Source organism: Diadema antillarum, unplaced genomic scaffold (genome assembly GCF_040938485.1).
Source record: "Diadema antillarum isolate AM-2024a unplaced genomic scaffold, OU_Dant_1.0 scf00000072, whole genome shotgun sequence".
In the NCBI taxonomy this organism is placed as follows: Eukaryota; Metazoa; Echinodermata; class Echinoidea; order Diadematoida; family Diadematidae; genus Diadema; species Diadema antillarum.
In genome coordinates this window covers 670,374-690,512 of record NW_027270961.1, presented here as the reverse complement: position 1 = coordinate 690,512, position 20,139 = coordinate 670,374, and the positions used below count along the sequence as shown (strand labels likewise).

Below are 20,139 nucleotides of genomic sequence, written 5' to 3'. Positions count from 1 at the left end.
CAGATGAGTAATTCAACAAACAGATGTGAGTCATGATTAAAGGGACATGAAAGGTGGTGCATTATAATTATGAAAACAACATGTCTAGCTCTGTCTACTATGTAAAAACGAGAAATACATCATACAGAATTCTTGAGAGTAAACAATCTACTCTAATCATTCGTTAGATCATAAATTATATCACTTTTAGGTCTAGCTGTTGAAATGCAGAAAGGGGTACACGGGTAGAGGGTATATCAGTGTAAAAACACATATGTGTGCACACACACACATACACACACACACACACACACACACACACACACACACACACACACACATACGCAATGACAAAAACTGGTCACAATGTATCAGTGGACCCGATACTTGCATGCATTTGGCTTCCACACTGCCCCACATTATGGCATGCCAGTGCATTGTTATCTCGTGGCATGAAATCCATTTCTAGTCGAGTCGAGTCCACAAATAAATCATGAAATGCATAATCTTCAAAACATGCATTTTCATGTTATGTTTATGCAATGATTATGCATTGGGATTCATTGCCACGAAATGACTGCAACAGTTACTTTTTTCCCCTTTTTTTGATGATGGGTCTTAATTCAACTGGTTCCTGTATTCTTGCACTGAATCACACTATGGCATGCACTGGAACAGCTACTGTAAAAGTGGGAATTTTCACAAGTGTTGACGTTTTTGCCCATTTCCTGCATGCAAATATCTTTGCTTGCTACATGTTCGAGGAGTTCATGTCTTGATTCCATGGAGCATGAAAATTAATCACACAAAAACATCCACTTTTACAATAGTTTGCACATACATTTGTACGTCGTGCATAGTTCTGCAAAGTCTGTGAAGGGCTGATGAAAGCTGTCAAAAAAATTCAGATGTGCCCAAATTTTGAAGGTGTTAAAGATTTTGTCACATATTTCATGCATTGACTGCATTGGCTGGCATCCTAGCATACACTGTCACTAATGTTTCCCTCAATGTACAAACCAATGTGCAAACCCAAAGGCCTGCAAGTATCAGGGTGGGTATAGAGAGAGTGTGCTTAAAATGAGCTTAAATAATTCAAGTGCCATGGTTGTCTGAACAAAGAACCAAACAAAGCACTGCTATGATTGTCTTACTGCTGACAGAGCCCACTCCATTCTTACAATCTCTTAAAAAAAAGTCCCTCAAGCCCGAAGCAAAATGGCATAAATTGCAATCAGCAGTAGATATCAAGTCACTGCTCATGCCACACCCCCTTTCTGATATCACACGTGAAGTGTTATCACACCTGTACTTTAACACACATTTCTCATGTGCATATCACTATGTGAATTAATTTCAGCTCTATCAAAACGAACTTTTTCTACTCTCATTCTGTTAAGTGCATGAGATGTAAAGAAAATCATTCTGTGACTGAACTATGCTGTGTTGGTATGGGGTCATAACAACTGCTAGTAACTTACCATTCAACGCCTGGACTGGCTGTTCAAAATACACTACAATTGTATTGGACAGATAAACAGAGCATGAAAGAGTCTCTACTCTGAGAGCTGATATACAGAAATTTGTTCATTGACACAAACTTTTTTTTCTTTGGCACCGCATGTGTTTCCTTTTCCTTATTAGAAGGTTCCTTGCTTACAACTAATGTCATACAATAACTTTATGCATTTGGAGAATTGCATATCTGTCAATACCCAGGTAAATAACCTGTTGAAGAATATTTCTGAGTATACTCGGGCAGGTAGCTATCAGAAATGCATGTTACATTAAAAATCAGCTTGTCCTCAATGGGATAAACAACAACCAGCTAAAAGGAATGAAAACATATCACTACGAGAAGGTGAACAGACAACAAGCCCGATCAGGACACATATTTACTTTCATGCATATTAAAGGGATAGTACAGTATTGGTGGAGATGAGAATTGGGCTTTTAACTTTTTTTGCGAGATACCAAGAAAACACTTATGATATAGTACAGATCACACCATTTTAAGAGGAATTCAAAGTTTATTTGATGAAAATCGGGTTTGGAATGACTGAAACATTCAAAAACAAAGTAAAACAAAGCAATCGTAATAAAGTGTGGGTCCCACACTTTATTAGAATCGCTCTTTTTTTGATATCTCAGCCATTTCAAAACCAATTTTCATTAAATAAACATTGGATTCCTCATAGAATTACAAGCTCTTTCATATTTCATAAGAGGTTTCTCATTATCTCACTAAGAAATGTGAGAAACCTAAAATTAGGTCTCAACCAAAACTGTACGATGCCTTTAAAGAAGCACAGAAAACTTCATAAATGATAATTGTAACAGGATACAAGACACAGTAACGGCACAAGGAAACAACATTTATTTCAGAACATATCACACAAAAAAGGTAAAAAACAAGCTACAGAAATTTCAGCATTTCAGAAAGGAACATAGAAAGCACATAAACTATGGATGGGTGGAGCTGATATTGAATACTGAAGTGAACAATAAAATGGGTTTAATAATCACTGGAATATATATCATAAAAATAGACCAAAAAAATACATCATGCATTTATCATAGAAAAGAGCAAAAACCTGTGGAAATTGATAAAGCAGGTAATGGAACAATCTGCATGCTACACAGCGCAACAAAATTAAGGTAAGCTTATTTCGGTACATACCAGATAGTGGGTCTTCGCAATGAACAAGCTGAGTAACTACATTTTTGAAATATCAAAGAAGGGAAGAGCAAAATAATTCTACAACTGGCAGCAAATTAAACTGTATGACTTTTTATGAGGCCATGATGGCGCAAGTCATTACAGAAGAACCAAGTAATTCTAATACCAATAAATTATAGCAAATGAGCTTGACAGCTTGGAGAAAAAACAAAGCAACAAATGATAGATGTATTTTTGTGACATGAAAGAATACAGTAAGAAGAGAGAAGCAAAAGAATGAAATAATACCAACATTATAAGGGATGCACAACCAAATTATACATAAAATTAGTATTACGAGCACTGGAGTTATTTCGGTGCTCCCACAGTACATGTACTTGGGGGTGATATGTCTTGTGAGCTAGGAGCCAACCTTTGGTTGCCATGGAGACTAAAAGTTAGAGTGGTATCACAGAGGCAACACACATAATATCCCTGAAAAGCTTAAGCCGAGGATTCCGAGGAGGCACAAACACTGCTACTGAAACCAAACCTCCTGAAGTTCATAAATCATGAATACTGTAAGGAATGATACAGGAGAATATATGCAGATTTTTGGGTCTTGTCTTTTATGTTTGCTCTCTTTTTTTCTTTTTTCTTTTTTTTTCTTTTTTTTTTTTTTTTTTGGGGGGGGGTTCCAGTACTGATAAGGATGAGTCTGTAGTTGTGTGTGTATTATCATCATACGAGTGTGTATGCCTGAATCCATGTATGCCTCTTTTCCCCTGTCAATATATTGTTTTTCAGGGAGACTGGAGACCGCGTAGTGTGGGGATTCGAGGATGGCCCCATTCCTTTGCTGCCATCTAGGGTGCATTTTAGAGTACTGAAAAACAGTATGTATTCGCGGCACGAAATTTTCGCGAATTTGAGCCGATGGCCTTTTTTGTGGCATGAAATTTTCGCGAATTGCTACTGGCTTTCAATGTATACAGTGTAGACAAGAAATTTTGTGTGCATTTTAATTTCGCAAATCTTGGCGCTTGCGAAAGTCGCGAAATTAAAATGCATGCGAACATTCCTCGTTTTACAATACGTGCATCACAGCTCTTCTGTAACAGTCGACTCCAGATGAGATTCTATGACTGTGTGCGTAACTGCAGGGAGATCAGTGGTAAAGCTGTATATATCTCTTTTATGGGGATTCTCAAAAATATCTGAGTTGGGGATGGCCCTCCCATTCCACGGTATCCCTGCACTACGGAGACTTTATAGTCAGCAATTATTCAAATGTGATGGAGAGAAACAGAAAAAAAGGGGGCAGGACGAGTGACAGAACAAATAGGCCACAAAATTCTGTGTCGTGTCTCAAACTCAGAGCCAAATACGACTGTGAGGTTGTCATGGAAACCTTGTTGTAGTTCAGACTCACAGACTGCTGGTTAAGACTTCAGCTGCACAGGAATAGACTCAATCTTTGTGTGCATTTACACCAGGGTTCAGACAAACACATACCGATATTGAGTCTGCCATCTCATGCAGGGATTTCTTCATATTTTTTCTTTTTCTTTTTTTTTAGGGGGGGGGGGTATGTGTTTAAAGGACCATTTCGGAATGACAAAGGACAGTATTCTATAAAAATCAGCAATACTGGAAATTACCAACTCAACAAAGAGCACAACTAATTTGATATATCAAACACTTTTCATTCTGTAATTCACTTGGTAAGTGCTATGGTGCTATGAACAGTTCAAATAAAAGACTGTACAGATAAAACAAAATTACCCTGTCATTCTTAAAGTTAGTGCAACCGTGTAAGGATAGAAATGGGTAGAATTTAAAGCACTCCCAAGCCAATCATGAGTGGTGATGTGTATTCTAACGACATCACATAACTGGTTATCAACTCTGCCTGATTGTTTAATGGGCAAAACATTCAGAGGTGATGCGGAATGGAGCACTATCCCGGCCATTAATTGGAAGTCATGCCTCATTTGGCGCAGAGCACATCGCAAAGCACCAACATAAAACACAAGGTCATGAGAATATATTATGAAGTAGAAAATGCAATGTAGAGGACAGAAACTCAAACAAATGACAAAGACAGAGGGGGAGAGCCGGAGAGACAGAGACCGAAATATATACAGACAGACAGATTGAGAGAGAGATAGAGAGTGTGAGAGAGAAAGAAAAGAGAAAAGAGGGAGATGAAACTATGATGGAGAGACAGACAAAGAGACAGGTACTGTTAAAGTGGAAATTTTCGCGGTGTGGAAATTTTCGCGCATTTTGCGCAACCAGAACCTAGCGCAAAAATAAAAGCATGCGAATGTTTTTGCTTGCCATATGTTTCTGTAGTTGATGTCTTGATACCACGGAATTAAAAACATGCGAAACTCTTCTTACCCAGCCAAGCGCGATTAATTATCGAAAACTTATCCACTTTTACAGTAGATGAAAAGAGTGACAGAAAGAGAGAACGAGCAAAGAGGGAGAGAAACTGACAGAGATAGACAGGTGGACATATAGAAAGAGAGTGGAGAGAAAATGGGAGACATAGAGAAAGATGTCAAAAGACAGAGAAGGAAAGAAAGAAGGGGGGGGGAGAGGCAGGGAGAGGAGTGGGGCCATACTTGAGAAAGTGAGAGGCAAGTAAAACATACCAGGATATGAAAGACAGGAGAGAAAGATTGACAAGAGAGAGAGAGACTGACTGACAGATAGACAGACAGACAGACAGACACACACAGACACACACACACACAATACACAATAATGGTGAGATAGAAAGGAAATACAGAGGGTAGAAATGTATAATACAGAATGTGACAGACATTGGAAGAGTTAGAGAAGATACAAGGAAGATGGTAAAGTACGGTCAGCTCTAGGTAGATTGAAAGTTCAACAATAAGTACATACAGACACAGACAGACAGACACCTAAACACACACTACCACACAAGGACATACACAGGGAGACAAAAAAGAAATGCTGTAACTGTCATCTAAGAGAACTTCTAGATGAAAGAGGCCAAGGAGGCACAGAAGCAGAGAAAGCATCAATGGAAGACTGGAATCATGTGAGATGGAGAAATCAATGTTAACACAAGACAAGGCTGTGGAGCGGGACCGGAGTCTGATCAGAATATAAATGTTGGCTGGCTGGCTCCCCCGAGTCTGATCCATGTATCTTAGTCAGTTCCAATGTCTCCTCCACTCCCATGCTGAGAAACTTTAGACTTCTACTTATTGCAACAGTGTCTTGCCTCCTTTTTCCTCACCGATCCTAAGACAGAATAATTCTTCCTCTAACTTCAATCATGGACTCTACTAGAGTGCATGATTGAATCTTTCTGTGAGCTAATAAATCTGCTTGTACTAATCAAATGAAGTGCATGCACTGCGTACCACTGATTCTTACCAATCCATATAATGTGCTATTGTGTTTTTGTTTAAACAATAACCCATTCTCTAACCCTCCAAACTTTTTGTCAGTCATATATTTCAGAAAACTTTCGGGTATTATTATCCCAATTAGATACAAAATTCATTAAAAAAAGGCTTACTTTTGATTACTGCTGTGAACCATGATTACATCCTGCATTTCGAGGTGTGGTTTATGCTGTGATCATCTGAATGGCTTCCAACAGTTCCTATCAATATCCTACTTTTCTTTTTTCAATCTGTGATGGTCATTATAAATTCTCTGTAGCTACTGCTTCCTTTCCATACAAAACATTCCACAGAATAAGAACATGGGCAAAAAATCCCTTTATGTACACTTTTCTATGGAATCCATGTTCTTTGGTATCAATATGGAAAACATCACAAATAAAAGGTCTACTATCTTGATTACAACAATTAAACTGGAAACAGAACCATCTGTAATACGTCAGTTCCAATTTAGATCTCACTGCAGGTAAGCTACTTCGTAGAACTTGTGCTCGATCCCCCCACTGCCACTGTGTGTATAGTTTTGCATACATCTTGCCAACTAACAATGCATGTTAAGTAAAGCTTTCACTCTATTAAATTCATTTGATACAATAATGTAGCAGCTATTCCAGCGCCAATGCTTTTATTCATTGCATACCCTTTGAAACAGAAACTCAAGGGCTATATCTAGTTTGACATTAGGGCACAATGAACAAAAAATATTTGGTTTGTCTACAATGAAGCAGGTAAGCTAGGGATATAAGACATAAATGGCTCTGATGGAAGTGTCTTTTTTAAAGCAAATAAATATGGATTTTACACACCAACAGAAATTGTTTAAAATACATTTGCTGGGGGATGGAAGCAAATAAAATGCAAAGCCGTGAAATGTCTTCTACCGAAGCACAAACTTTCTGGGGCATTTAATGGGACTGCGCTAATCTATGTCATCATCATATTCATTGGTTTTCACTGCTAATATGACACTATAAGGGTGACAAACGCAAATCAAACATTATCCACAGACTCCATGTACAGTATACTTACACGCCATTGCCACAATGGCTAGGCCGAGAATGAAATAAATTGACTTCATGTTTGCTCTTGATTGTAGATAGCCAATAAATACGTCAAGGTGTTGACATCTAGGTCAGTGACTCTTTGGCACGATGCTCTCCTCAGATGGCCTCAAATCTGTCAAGAGAAAAAGAATAATGCAAAACTTTCATTAGATATCTACAGGATAACATTCCAAGAATTTCTTTTCTTTTCATAATCTCTTTGTTCATAGACACAAAGATTAGATTTTCCCACTACGTGAGTATAAATTAACACAGATGATATACACAGCATGGTTCAAAAATATCTGAACAATGAAATATGACAGGAATCTCAAGTTTAAATGTACAAAGCCTCTATACCTCTATTTACCTGTACAGTCTCTTCGGGAGGATGCTAACATATTTACTTGAGATCACAGGAAAGGCTAAAAAAAATATCTTTTGATAAATTATCTAGTACATTCCAACCTTTCAAAAGGCCACATCAATGCACGCCCTCTGTATTAATGGCGGATAATGCCTGTACATACTTATTGTGTCACAGAGATTTGAATACAGCTGAAATCTTGTTCAAATAAGATTTGACCTTTGTGGTATGCGAGCCTTCCCTTGGATGAAAAGAAAGTCAAATATTGGCGTTTTGGTCCACGCAAATTAGATCAATCAAAGTCTGGACTGGACTAATATTTGTGGTCATGGCAAAGTCAAGTTCTAAAGACAAATTGGAGCATTAAAAATATCCAGAGTCAGCATATGTATATACACATATCTTTTTTTTTGTGGGGGGCAGATAAAGTTTTTTTGGTACATGCTTGGGTTACAGATATTAGTGAAATTTCAAGTGGGATCATTATGAACATTACAATGACTGCTTTTTATTTCTTTCAGATTTTCATCTTCAGACGGTTTGTAATTCTTATGATGTCACTTCTCCATCGAGAGAGATGTTACTTTGAAAAATATCCTTCTGCACTGAAGGACTAATGGGTATAAAAAGATATCACTTCTGGTAACAGTAACACATAACAAAGCATTTGAACATTGACTTTAGACAAGGAAGTATACTCTAAAAATTCTCAGTACTCAAGTTTGTTCATGGGAATGGTGGTGGGTATTGTTGGTGGAGTCAAATAGGTCAGAACCCAGACAAAGGGAGTGGTAGCTTAACTCCCCCTGGTAACTAATTTTGATGCAGTAAGTGCTGTGGAATCACCAGTAGGAGCAAATAATGTCTTTTTCCCTGCTAGGAACCTTGTGTTAAATAGCCCTGGAGTCAGGAAGAGTAGTGGGGAGAGATGAGAGGGGTGTAAGACCAGGGATGAGGGGAGCGCGGCTTAATGGTATTAGGGAGATTTGAAATTGGAAGCTGGAGCAAATAGTCTCCCAGGCTGGTGATGTAGATAGATGACGATGGATACCACTACATGAGTCACACACAAAACATTTGGGAGTAAAGCCCCATCGTTCGCCTTCTCCTCATCTTCTCCCATCACATAGTCGGTAGTCCCCCTCCTGTGTCAAACAGGGGAACTCGACTTCGAGTCACCGTGGATACATTTCTTGCATCATGTTGGTCCACATCTCTCATTGATGCACAGGATTGAACTAAGCAGAGCCACTCACAGTTCAACTTCACCGTAGCTTAAGATTTATTTGAAATCAATTCAGCCTTCTTCTCTCTCCTCCATGTCTCCTTGCAAAGAAGAGGCAAAATATCTGCCGCCGTTCTCCACCTACCCCTATCCCAACCCCCCCACCAATCATCTCAGACTAATTTGAGGCAATTTACAGAAGACCCCCAGCCAATATCTCGTGTACTCTCGGCGGCTGACTCACTGTCATGGCTAATCTATGCATGAGTCAATGTGAACATTCTTCTTCCCCTGTGTGTATCTGTCCACACCGACATACGAACACTGCAGCGGCATTCGCACCAACAATTGGCAGCACTATCGCTGTGAAAGACGCTGAAACCCTTTGTCCGACCAAACGGGTGCAGAAATATCCCCCATTCCCTCAATGAGGCTTGGCGCTTGTGATATCACACTACTCTGTGTGTAGTGTCAGTCAATTTTGATTATGTAGAAGAGATAGGAGGCAAGGGAGGGGTGACTCATACTGCACTCTTTAGGATTAATGACTCTGTCAATTATTCATAACTACAACCAGCCATTCTCAGGGGAAAAAATATGGAACCAAATCTGAAAGGTCTGTAGAAGGCATTCTGCGCATGGTCGGTAATACTGATTCCAATGATGCTGGACAGTTTTCTGTCATATCTATCATGTTCATGCAAATACATGCAGCATTGGCATGAGAATGTACAGACATTTTTGGTAGAACAGTTCAGGGATATTGATGTTCAAAATCTATGATGAATGAAAAATCATCTGAAGCCATATCAGTATACTTGTGTCACATTATTCATATTTTGTCGGCCTTATGCCAAAAGGGCCTTAAAGAACTTCCCCTGCTATGTCAAAAGGGCACTAATAGTGTACAAAGTCTATGGCGTTAAGGGCCTTTTGGCATAACAGGAAGTGGTTTAAGGCCCTTTTGGCATAAGACTGACAATTTAATGATAAATTGATGAAAATTTTCAATGTGGGTGTATATGGACATCCATATACCTGTGTGTTTGTGAGGTGATGCTGCTGGTATGGACCCCGCCCTGCTCTCACCTCATTTTACTTAGCCCCTCTCCAGAGTGGCAACCCTCATCCCTAATTCATGCACTCCCGCTTGGTCAACATCACGGCTGGGCTTTTGGAGGATTACCGTGTGATCTGGAGCATGACAGACCAATCCCCAAAGGGCTGCCCAGGCTTCGGCAAAAAGTAGAGCTCCTAAAAATTGGTCGTGCTTTCATTTTTAAGATGAAATCCAATCATGCTAACTGGATATTTCCCCCTCCCATTACACTCCTCCATATTAGCTTTTACTGTGGTGTATAGCTGTATACATACACACTGTGTATGATGTATAATCCATCATATTTGTAGCTACACTCTGCTTTAGCCATACATCTATTTAAATGATGTCCAGCCAATTAATCAGGTACTAGAGGTGAGTATAATATCCTATAACTATGATTTCTCTTACAGAAGGCAAACCATACCTACCTGTCTGGCAAATAATGGTGATTTGGACTAAATTTACTCATGTGAAGATGAAGAGCATGAACATCTCCTCAAGTTCAAATGCATGTAAAACTTGAAAACAATATGCACATTAAGTTCTTGTAATTTACAGCAGTATTTCCAATTCAATTCACTGGGATGATATATTTTTCCTACTGCAATATGCAGTGGAAAGACTACCCTGTTTTTAAATATGACTGAATAAGACTGAATAAGTAAATACATAAAGTGGGGAAGTGAGCTTGTGGCATTAGCTCAGGCAGCACTAGAAACATCTTTGCATGAGAAGACCATGATATCAGGGATGACAATTTCCTAGTAATAGCACTGCAGTTTTCTGAGGTCTAAAAAGGGCATATTTTTGGTAGAAAACAGAATTTTAACCTTTCCTGCAACAGATAAATTTTGTAACACAATTTGGAAAAAACAGTTATTTCCATGAGACCTGCAGTATTTTTGGCAAAAAGATAATACAAAGTACCTCAAAAAGTAACAGTTGGCATCTCAGAGATATCTACTGTTTTCTTTATCTACAGCTTAAGAAGGAAAAGAAAGGATTTAAAATACTTCTTGTTGAAGTAATAGACAACATGCATTCAAGAACAACAGGCATTTTCGGTACTGCTTTTGGCATTTTCACTAAAATGTACTGCTACTTCATATTCTTACAGTATACAGTAACAAAACACCACCTGCAATGACATACGATTGAAGGAACATTAGTGAAGTATGGGTACTGAAGAAGCTAAAGACATGTGTCCATAATGCATCTAATACTCTGATCAACAGCATTGTAGACACCATGCACTACTCTACATGGAAAACCTCCATAGATCTTCTTTGCTATGGTGAACATAAATCTACATCACACTGTTACATTATTCATAGACATTGCATTGAGATTCAATCAAGGAGAGTGGATGCGCATGAACCATGCTATCTAAGTAAGATAGCAACACACTGCAGCTTGCTACACTCCACACACACACATACACACACACACACACACACACACACACACACACACACACACACATACATACACACACACAAAGGGCTCCCTGACCACACTAACAAGTAACAGTGTGTATACGAGTGTGTAACAAGTGTGTGTACATCCCTTCTCCCATTTCTATCTACTTGACTGTGTACGTTGCTCTCATCACAGACAATCACACACTGTACATTGCCAAGACAAATCTCTCCTCCTACATCTCAGACATACTAATGACCATTTCTTTCTTTTTTCATGCTGGACAGTCGAACAGCCTCTAAATTCTTTATATGGCATAATGGCGGAAAACTACCAGGGGTGCCAACCTTGTATACAGCACTTCAGTATTCCGAGGGCTGCAAAGGTGCATTTTTGGTGGAAAATCAGTAGTTTTACCCTTTTTTCCACCAGGGATGTGCTTCACACTATTTGGGAAAACAGTATTTCCAATGAAACCTACAGTTATCTTATTTTTTTTTAAAGCATAAAATACAGCAAAAAAGGAACAGTTGGCATCTGTGCTTATGCATCAGAAGAAGTAAGATCTATAATGTCAAAAGTCAATACAAAATCTTTCACTTCCACATAAATACTGACAATGTAGAAACTGTTCAACAGTTGATCACATTATAGCTTAGGAATGACTATTACATTCGATTGTATTCATACACCTAATGTCAAATGAAAGAATGTAATACTCAGTCATTATGTACTAAATGTGAAAAAAAAATACAACTATTTCAAAATCACTTATCATTACAATGCATATACCAATATGATAAAAAAAAAATTTTCATACATGTGCTTTCATGTCTGTTCTAATACATCTACTAAACTCCATACACACCAGGCAGTAAAGGCCAATTTCATATTCACCATCCGACCTCAAGGTTTGCCGTCTTTGTAATCAACATAACAAGCCAACAAATAATTTGTACGTGTGCACCTTGTAATCAATGCCAGCAAAGCAAGGATGCGTTCATAGACAAAGTACGATGACCCTGACACTGTTTCCATGGAGACATAGAGCAATGGGCGACGTTTGACTTCACAGACTGGTTACATGTGAATACTCTGCATGGACCAACGCAGTGGATAATATGAAACCAATTGAAATGCGACATAATCCCCCCACTGTTATTTTGGATGCAGCCGCATTTGATATTGCTTTTTCCTGCACCAGACGCCAGGGACCTGAACAAAAGCCGAGGGAAAGTTGATTGATGCAGTAGAAATGTTGCATAGGTCACAGAATGCATAAAGACCATCAACATACACCGGTGTACTTGCAGAATGCAGCATTAGATATCAATGCACGTATGACTATGGGCAAGATTTTCCTCTCTTTTTCCCCCCTCAATTTAAGTCTTTTACAAGGGTTAGACAGCAACTGTTTGGTTTATCCACCAAAGGAATAGGAACTACAATTTTATAAGATTTAGCTCAGACACAGCATGTTACCATTATAGCATGATCACCATGAAAAAGGAAATAGAATTGTTAAAGATAACCTAGCTTAGAATTAATAAGATATGCTTACTAATTTGTGTTGAATAATCGGAAGTATTTCATGTTTTTATCGGCAACATACGAAGAATGATTCCACGAGATACGTACATGTTGTAACACGTACAAAATGCACACAATGACTTCACTGCATTGCTGATGTTTGAAATAGAAAAACATTGATTATATTCTCCTGTCATTTGGTCAAATTCAAAGAAACATAGCCCATCAACTCATAATGTTGGTTTTCATCTGTAATCATATAAATGTTGATATACCAGTTTGTAACAAAATCATGAAATACTTGATAATAGGGAAAAAAGTAATGTGAACATTTAGTCTTAACGACGAAAATACATTACAGCTGTTGAATTGCTTGTGTAGTAAAAACATATTAAATTAGTGAAAATCACATTGTATACGGAAGACAGAAGACGATGTAAGCATGAATAAGAGATTATCATCCTGTGGTACAATAAAATGAAAAAGTTCATGACCCCACGTTCAAGATCAGCAACAATGAAGCCTGAGTCTCCATGACCACAGCAAGTCAAAATCTGAGAGTCTGCTCAGCTAATTACACGGTAAGGAATTCCAAACACGCAGACGTAGAGATTGAGCAATGCCCGCTCCACCAGACAGAAGTCTAAGACATTATAGTGGCTCATTCATGCAGTTGGGAGAGCACCACACGTAACAAGTTCATTAACAGCCACAACGGCCAATTTGTTGGGACGACAATGGACCCCCAGTAGCCGGATAGGAATGCAGGCAATTAATTTACCAGCCTGGTTCTGCTTTTGACTTGTACCAGTACACCGGGACTGCTGGGGAGGACACAAGATGGTGCTAAATGATGACAGGAGATTTAGAAACCTCATTGTGCTACCGATCATTAGAAATATTGACAAGCCTTTTTGGAGAAGTGCTAATGACAGCCACACCGTGTCTGGTTGGCACCTAACATCATCTGCAGGCCAGAGGCAGGACTGGAGCAAGGGAGCGTGAAACCAGAGAGGAGTGGAGGTCAGACCATTTGGATGCAGATGGAGGAGGGAAGGAGGTTGTGAATGCTGTAACCATGGCAATGCCACAGTGAGCGTAGAATACATTAATGGTGCATTAGATGTACAACAATACCTTAGGACACAGAACGGACACGTTAAAGGACAAGTCCACCTTCATATACATAAGGATTGAGAGAATGCAGCAATATTAGTAGAACACATCAGGGAAAGTTTGAGGAAAATTGGACAATCCGTTCAAAAGTTACGAATATCTTAAGTATCTGCGCATTCACTGCTGGAAGAGAAGACTACTACAGTGTATGATGTCACATGCGTACAACTATATAAGGAAAATGAAAAGAAAATTTCACAAAACTTTACTTTTTGAATAAAGTGCACATTTCTTCGACTTGCTGCTGACATATATTAAGGGTAATATTATTCCCCCTGCCTTCTGAAAGAGAGAAGTCAAGTGTTCTTTTGTTATGTGAGAAAAATGGAAATATGTTGAATTTTCTTTATTCTTTCTTTATATCGCTGTACTCATGTGACATCACAAGCTATAGTAGTCTTTTCATCCAGCCGTGACTGAGCAGAAACTTCAAAAATTCATAACTTTTAAACAGATTGTCCGATTTTGCTCAAACTCTCACTGATGTGTTCTACTAATATTGCTGCATTCACTCAATCCACATGTCTATGAAGGTGAACTTGTCCTTTAAGGACAACACAAGATAAAGCAAGTGCCAGTGGCATGTCCATGCATGGAAATAAACTACGCAAAGGTAACAACTTGGAAAAAACATCAAAATATTGACAAAATGTGCCTCAAATATATGCAACAAAGTAAAGGAACACATGTTGTACTGCTCATATACAAATGTATTAATTTCGCTGATTTTCCTTTGGGAATTGAACCCAAAAGGAGAGTAGTTCTAACTGAACGCTGTGAGTAAATTCATATCAAGAGAGATAAAAAAAGTCAGGGCAGGTTGAATGGCAATTAATCCTGAAACATGGCACGAGGAGTTGACTTGAACAGGGCATCCAGGTATGTCACTGTCCTCAGTACAACATGAACATCATGAATGAAGGAATTTTAAGGAATTTTACACCAGTAAAATGATAACTATATGACTTGAAAAGCTCTTCAGCGGGTCCAAAGGATGATGCGATAAATGCTCTCATGTCATGTGGACATTTCTTACTGAGGGTAAGTGTCTCCAATAATCATTTTGCTGCAAATTTCCATTTTAAATGCTCTGTTACCAACGACAAAATGTGCACAGGTACACAAACACATGAGAGAGAGAGAGAGCAAACCAACTCAACCACAGTTTGCCAGTCAAACTTGTACAATGTCACCTCAACACCCTTGTGATGATTTTACCAGAGCCTCCCTTCACCCCAGGAACTCATTCCCTTTATTGGCGGCACCCTTAACCACAAATGGGAATTAGATAAGAGGCTACAGAAGGGAGGGGAAAAAATATAACAATATTGGAATAAACCGTATATGGTGATCGCTTACCCAGGCCTTCATATTTTTTTTTTTCAACTCATCGTGGGTGTACACTCACATGAGGCGTGTCTTCATCAGCCCGAAGTTCAAACTAGCGGGACATTTTGCGGTCTTAGAAAATAGCCCGATACAGCGAATGTGCGTCTTCATCAGCTCGAACAGCCTGCTTCGGGAAATTAGTCCGAAAATTGACGCATGCGCACTTTGCAATATTACTCTGCCTGGCTCGCGGTTCGAAAGTGGATTTCCCCGCTCAAAATCTCCTATATCACCGTATGTACGATTCTACAACCAGGGAGGTGAGCAGTACAGCAAATCCTCTCCAAAGGGATATTAATAACGCTACTCTTTCTTCTGTCCAGTGAGGCATCTTATATGAAATTAACGAATTGCAATGTTTAAACAAATCCAAAATGCACACAATCTGCAAGAATCTTCAGCTAAGGTAGAGTGGACCAGAAGAAGAAGTTTACAAAAAAAAAAAAACAAAAAAAAAAAAAAAACACAGCTAGCATGCACGGCACTGAGTTTTAATAGGGAGGTGAGAGAAATCACCTCCCTGGTTTTAAAGATGACAACAACAGTAGGCCTATAGTACACACATGTGATCCTTGAATACACCGTGCGTGTAATGTACTATACACAATCACTCGCTGCTTGTACATGCGCTTTCCATTGCCAGCGTGGAGGGATCGAGAAAATTTCGGGCTGATGGAGACGCACCCAAGATAGCGCGCTATTTCACGAATTAGCGCTCTAGTTGACGAACTAGACCAAGATTTTGGGGGAAATTTTCCCGATCAAATAGCGCGCTATCTGCGTCTTCACTACACAGATAGCGCGCTATTTTGACATCGGACTAGTTTGGTAACCGCAAGATAGCGCGCTATTTTGAAACTTCGGGCTGATGAAGACACGCCTAGAGTATGTGTATCTATGGGAAATTTGCCAGAGTAGGATAAACAGGAACAGGGGAAAAAGCAAACATGAGAGAAAGGGAAAAAGACCAAGAGATGAATAGATAGATACACAAACAAAGCGATACACAGACAGATAGATAGAAAGAAAGAAAGAAAGAAAGAAAGAAAGAAAGAAAGAAAGAAAGATAGATAGATAGATAATTTGATAGATGGATAGATACAAAAGACAACAGTTTAGATGTACATTTTGATAAAGCAATGTAAGATATCGTCAGCTGATAACCAGGAGGCCTTTATCGTAAGTTTGTTTTTGTTTTTTTGTTTATGGGGATATTGAATTATTGGTATCACTGATTGTAAAGTTGACCTCCTCTATATTGTGGTGTCAATACTGAATTATTTTCATCTTCAGTAAATTGTTAAAAAGCAAAACCACAAGGGTGCTAGTTCATCTGATATTTGGAACAATGCTTATAAACCTACCCACCTTTGATTAAATAAAATTTCTATTTCAGGAAAATTGATAAATTCATTTCTATCCAAGCTCAAATCTCATAGCAGCCAAGTTGCCCTTTTTGGATTTAAGTGTGAATGGTGGCAAATAAAATTGATTTTTTTTTTTTACACAATGAAAAAAAAAAAAAAAATTGCTCTTGCATGTAAACGTGCCTACTGCTTGGACCAAGTCCGTTATTCACATCTTTTTTTCGAGTGGTTGGGGAGCACTAATGTTCTTAGAAACTCAAGCTCATACCCTGACCCTGCAAGAAAGAATTCCAGGAAATGACAACCTACCATGGCTAAGCTTTAACCTTCCACAGGATACATACCCAGTCCCTCATGATAGGACTCAGATTAACTGAGCAAACATGTAAATTGTGATCATTGAAGCTCCTGTCCAAGTATAAACTGCAGTCAATGTGATGTCATCAAACGAAAAGACACATGTTTCATCTATTCTAGCAAAATCAAGATTTAAAAAGTAGGATTCACGTTAATAGACTTGTCATGTACGACTTCATGCATATTACCTGTAACCAAAGATGTATCAATAAGGATTTCTTTACAAGATTTACCAATACAATAAGGAGAGCTAAAAACAAATCAATTAAAAAAAAAAAGAATATGCATACTGGACAATTGTGTAGTTTAATAGTAGTGCTGCCTCTGGCAAGCAGTAGGTGACAATTTCAAATTAAGGATGTTTCCATCTTTTATATTTGATATATCATGATAATACAAAACAGAACTAATTGCACAAGCTCTGAAAAAGTATATCTATAGATCAATTCATAAAGAATCACATATGTCTTAACTTTAGCAGTTCTTTTCCTGAGCAATGATACCAATGCAAGGCTAAGCTTGTAGCACTCCTGTTGTCATGGTGATAGAGGATATGTTTGTTTGTGTTTGGGGATTGGGGATCTATTTCCTATGCAGCAGGAAGAGATTTTGTCAGTTTTGACATTTCCTCTGCAAAAGAAAGAGAAAGAGAGACTATAGCACTGATTCCACTAAAAAACAGGAAAACATGACAAGTGGTAGTAATACGCATCCAAATAAAGGCATTCTTGTAGACATAGAACCCTCAACAATGGAATTGAAGACCTTGGTATGTCAATACTGTGCAATTTCTGGGACATATGTGTAGTTGTGGATCCATGAGCTGTTTTAACAAAGAAATCACCAGATTCATTCTTAATATCATTCCTCATCTTCTCATGAAGAAAGCTGTTTACTTGATGAATTTTAAAGAACCCTTTTAGCATTTTTCAACTTAAACTAACATTTTTCTCTCTCAAACTAAAGTTAATGCAAGACTGGCATTAGTGGTCATTAGTGGTCACTGCTTAACAGCACCTTGAGTTGCAATCACATCAAAGTCCAGCAGTCCAGTGTCATAAAGAGTTTTCCGCTGATTACAGGACACTTATCAGGGGAAATCTCATTGGGTTTTATCACATAATAAACAAGACTACTTTAGCACTAGAACTCTTCACCCTTGGAGTACACGAGTTGCTATTTTGACAAACTCTATTCTTAAACATAACATGAGAAAGGCTAACACTGACTCTTCAGCTCATCAAAGAGACCAAGTGACCAATGACCACATATAATGAATCTATATCTCATCTTGACAATTATACAAACTGGACAGCCAATAAACAGGGACACCCAAGGATATTTTGGATAATTAAAACATCAATTAACCCATCCCCGTCAGCTCCCACAAAAAACGTGGTTTTTATTATTTATGACCAAAAGAGGGCGTCCTAGGACCTCAGGCTTGGCCAGGAGCTGTAGAATAATTCTAGCCAATCACAGAGATCCTTACTGGGACTCAGAAAAATAATTTATGCAAAGAAACATATTTTAGAATGTCTCTTATTGGCCAAAACACCTGCCAGGGGTTCGAGCCTGCTGAGAAACTAATCAATATTCATGTTTACAGCGCGCATGTATCTTTGTTGCCCCAGCAACTGCAGTGATTTCTTACGCGCGGTATCGTGATATCGATCTCCTCATAGAGTGCTTGACGATATCTCCTTGTGTGTGTACGTGTACTGCTATGCTGGGGCGCCGGGCACGGGGGGTGTGTGTGTTGAATTCCATTTACGTTAGTGAGTGTGGGTAACTTCTCTAGGTTTCCCGTCCATTTCTCTCTCTCTTTTCTCTCTTTTGCTTTCGTATCATTCTATATCTTTCATTCTCAGAGTACAATCGTACTTCTGAGAGTGTTTTGTTCATTTTTTCTAAGTGATTATCTCGTTTGCAACAATTTAGAGGTGAGTTTTTGTCCTAGTGTTTGTTGAGTTTTTTGATTGAACACGATGTAGCTTATCTACGTATGTGCGTAAACATCGTAGTTTGTGTGGTACCCACTCGTTTGTTTTCCGTGTGAGCATTTTTGCCGTAGTGTCTTCATCGTTCGTCTTCCAAGCATCGTGTTTTCACCCTAGTTTTTCTCATCGTAGTTTTTTACCTCGATTTTTCTTTTTGGTGCAAGATGTTCTGTGTATTTTTTCTACGGTAATATGCCATCGTTGATGATCTTCGTGTATTCATTACTAGTTTTTCACCTCCGTTTCATTTTTGTGTACAACTAATGTCTAACGTGGCGTAGTTACAACTATGTTTAGAGCTAGTTAGCTAGGTCTGCGATGTCTGTATCGTTTGCTGATACGTTTTGTGAGCTGAGAGTGACTATGATGGGAGTGATATTCCGGGTTTTGCTGTGGTTGAGGTGATGGCAAGATGTAATTTATTTTGTGTAACCATGTATGACATTGATGATGGCGAGTAAAACTACGACACGAGTAGCCTAGCCTAGGCCAATGACGAGAGTGACACTGAAGAAACGGGGGCTGATGCTCACTCGTGCACGGGAGTGGTCTAGAGACCTGCATTACAGTTGTGTATTCATATTTTTTTTCCTTTTTCTTATTCACTCGGGTATTGTGCTACCAAAATTCGTGTCTCTGAAGAAACTCAACCAAAAGCTTGACAACAAGTTTGCATCAGGTCTATTCTGTAGTACTAGCACTAGGTTCTAGATCTAAATCATAATGGCGATGCTAAATTAGTTTTCATTTAGAACTCGATGAAATCCATTTTCTTTGCTCATTTTTCAACTGATAAATTATTTAGAACTGTACTTAAATTCTGATGTACTGCATTCACCATTGTAATAAAAAAGAGCCTGCTGATCAGGTGTTTCATTGTATCCTTTTCATTTCCTCCCTATCCTTTTGGTTTCCTTCCTGTCACTTTCTTCTTTGACCCTGGATGGAAAAAAAAAATCCCATCTTGCCATGTAAAGACAGAATACATAACCATCATGAAATATCATGACATTGAAATGATAATAAGAAATATTCAAGTGACCAAAATACTTGTTTGTGAAAATAAATAACAAA

At 38.6% G+C, this 20,139-nt stretch overlaps 1 protein-coding gene across 3 annotated transcripts in view; it reads right to left on the bottom strand.

The window, feature by feature from the left end:
- LOC139717216 (neuronal cell adhesion molecule-like) overlaps positions 1-20,139 on the bottom strand; it is a 113,275-nt gene that overhangs the window by 71,314 nt on the left and 21,822 nt on the right. For all 3 annotated transcript variants that reach the window (XM_071628716.1, XM_071628719.1, XM_071628718.1), the window contains exon 2: positions 7,120-7,266. In XM_071628716.1, coding sequence (XP_071484817.1) covers positions 7,120-7,168 — 49 coding nt within the window. In that variant the 5' untranslated portion in view covers positions 7,169-7,266. The remainder of the gene's footprint in view (positions 1-7,119; positions 7,267-20,139) is intronic.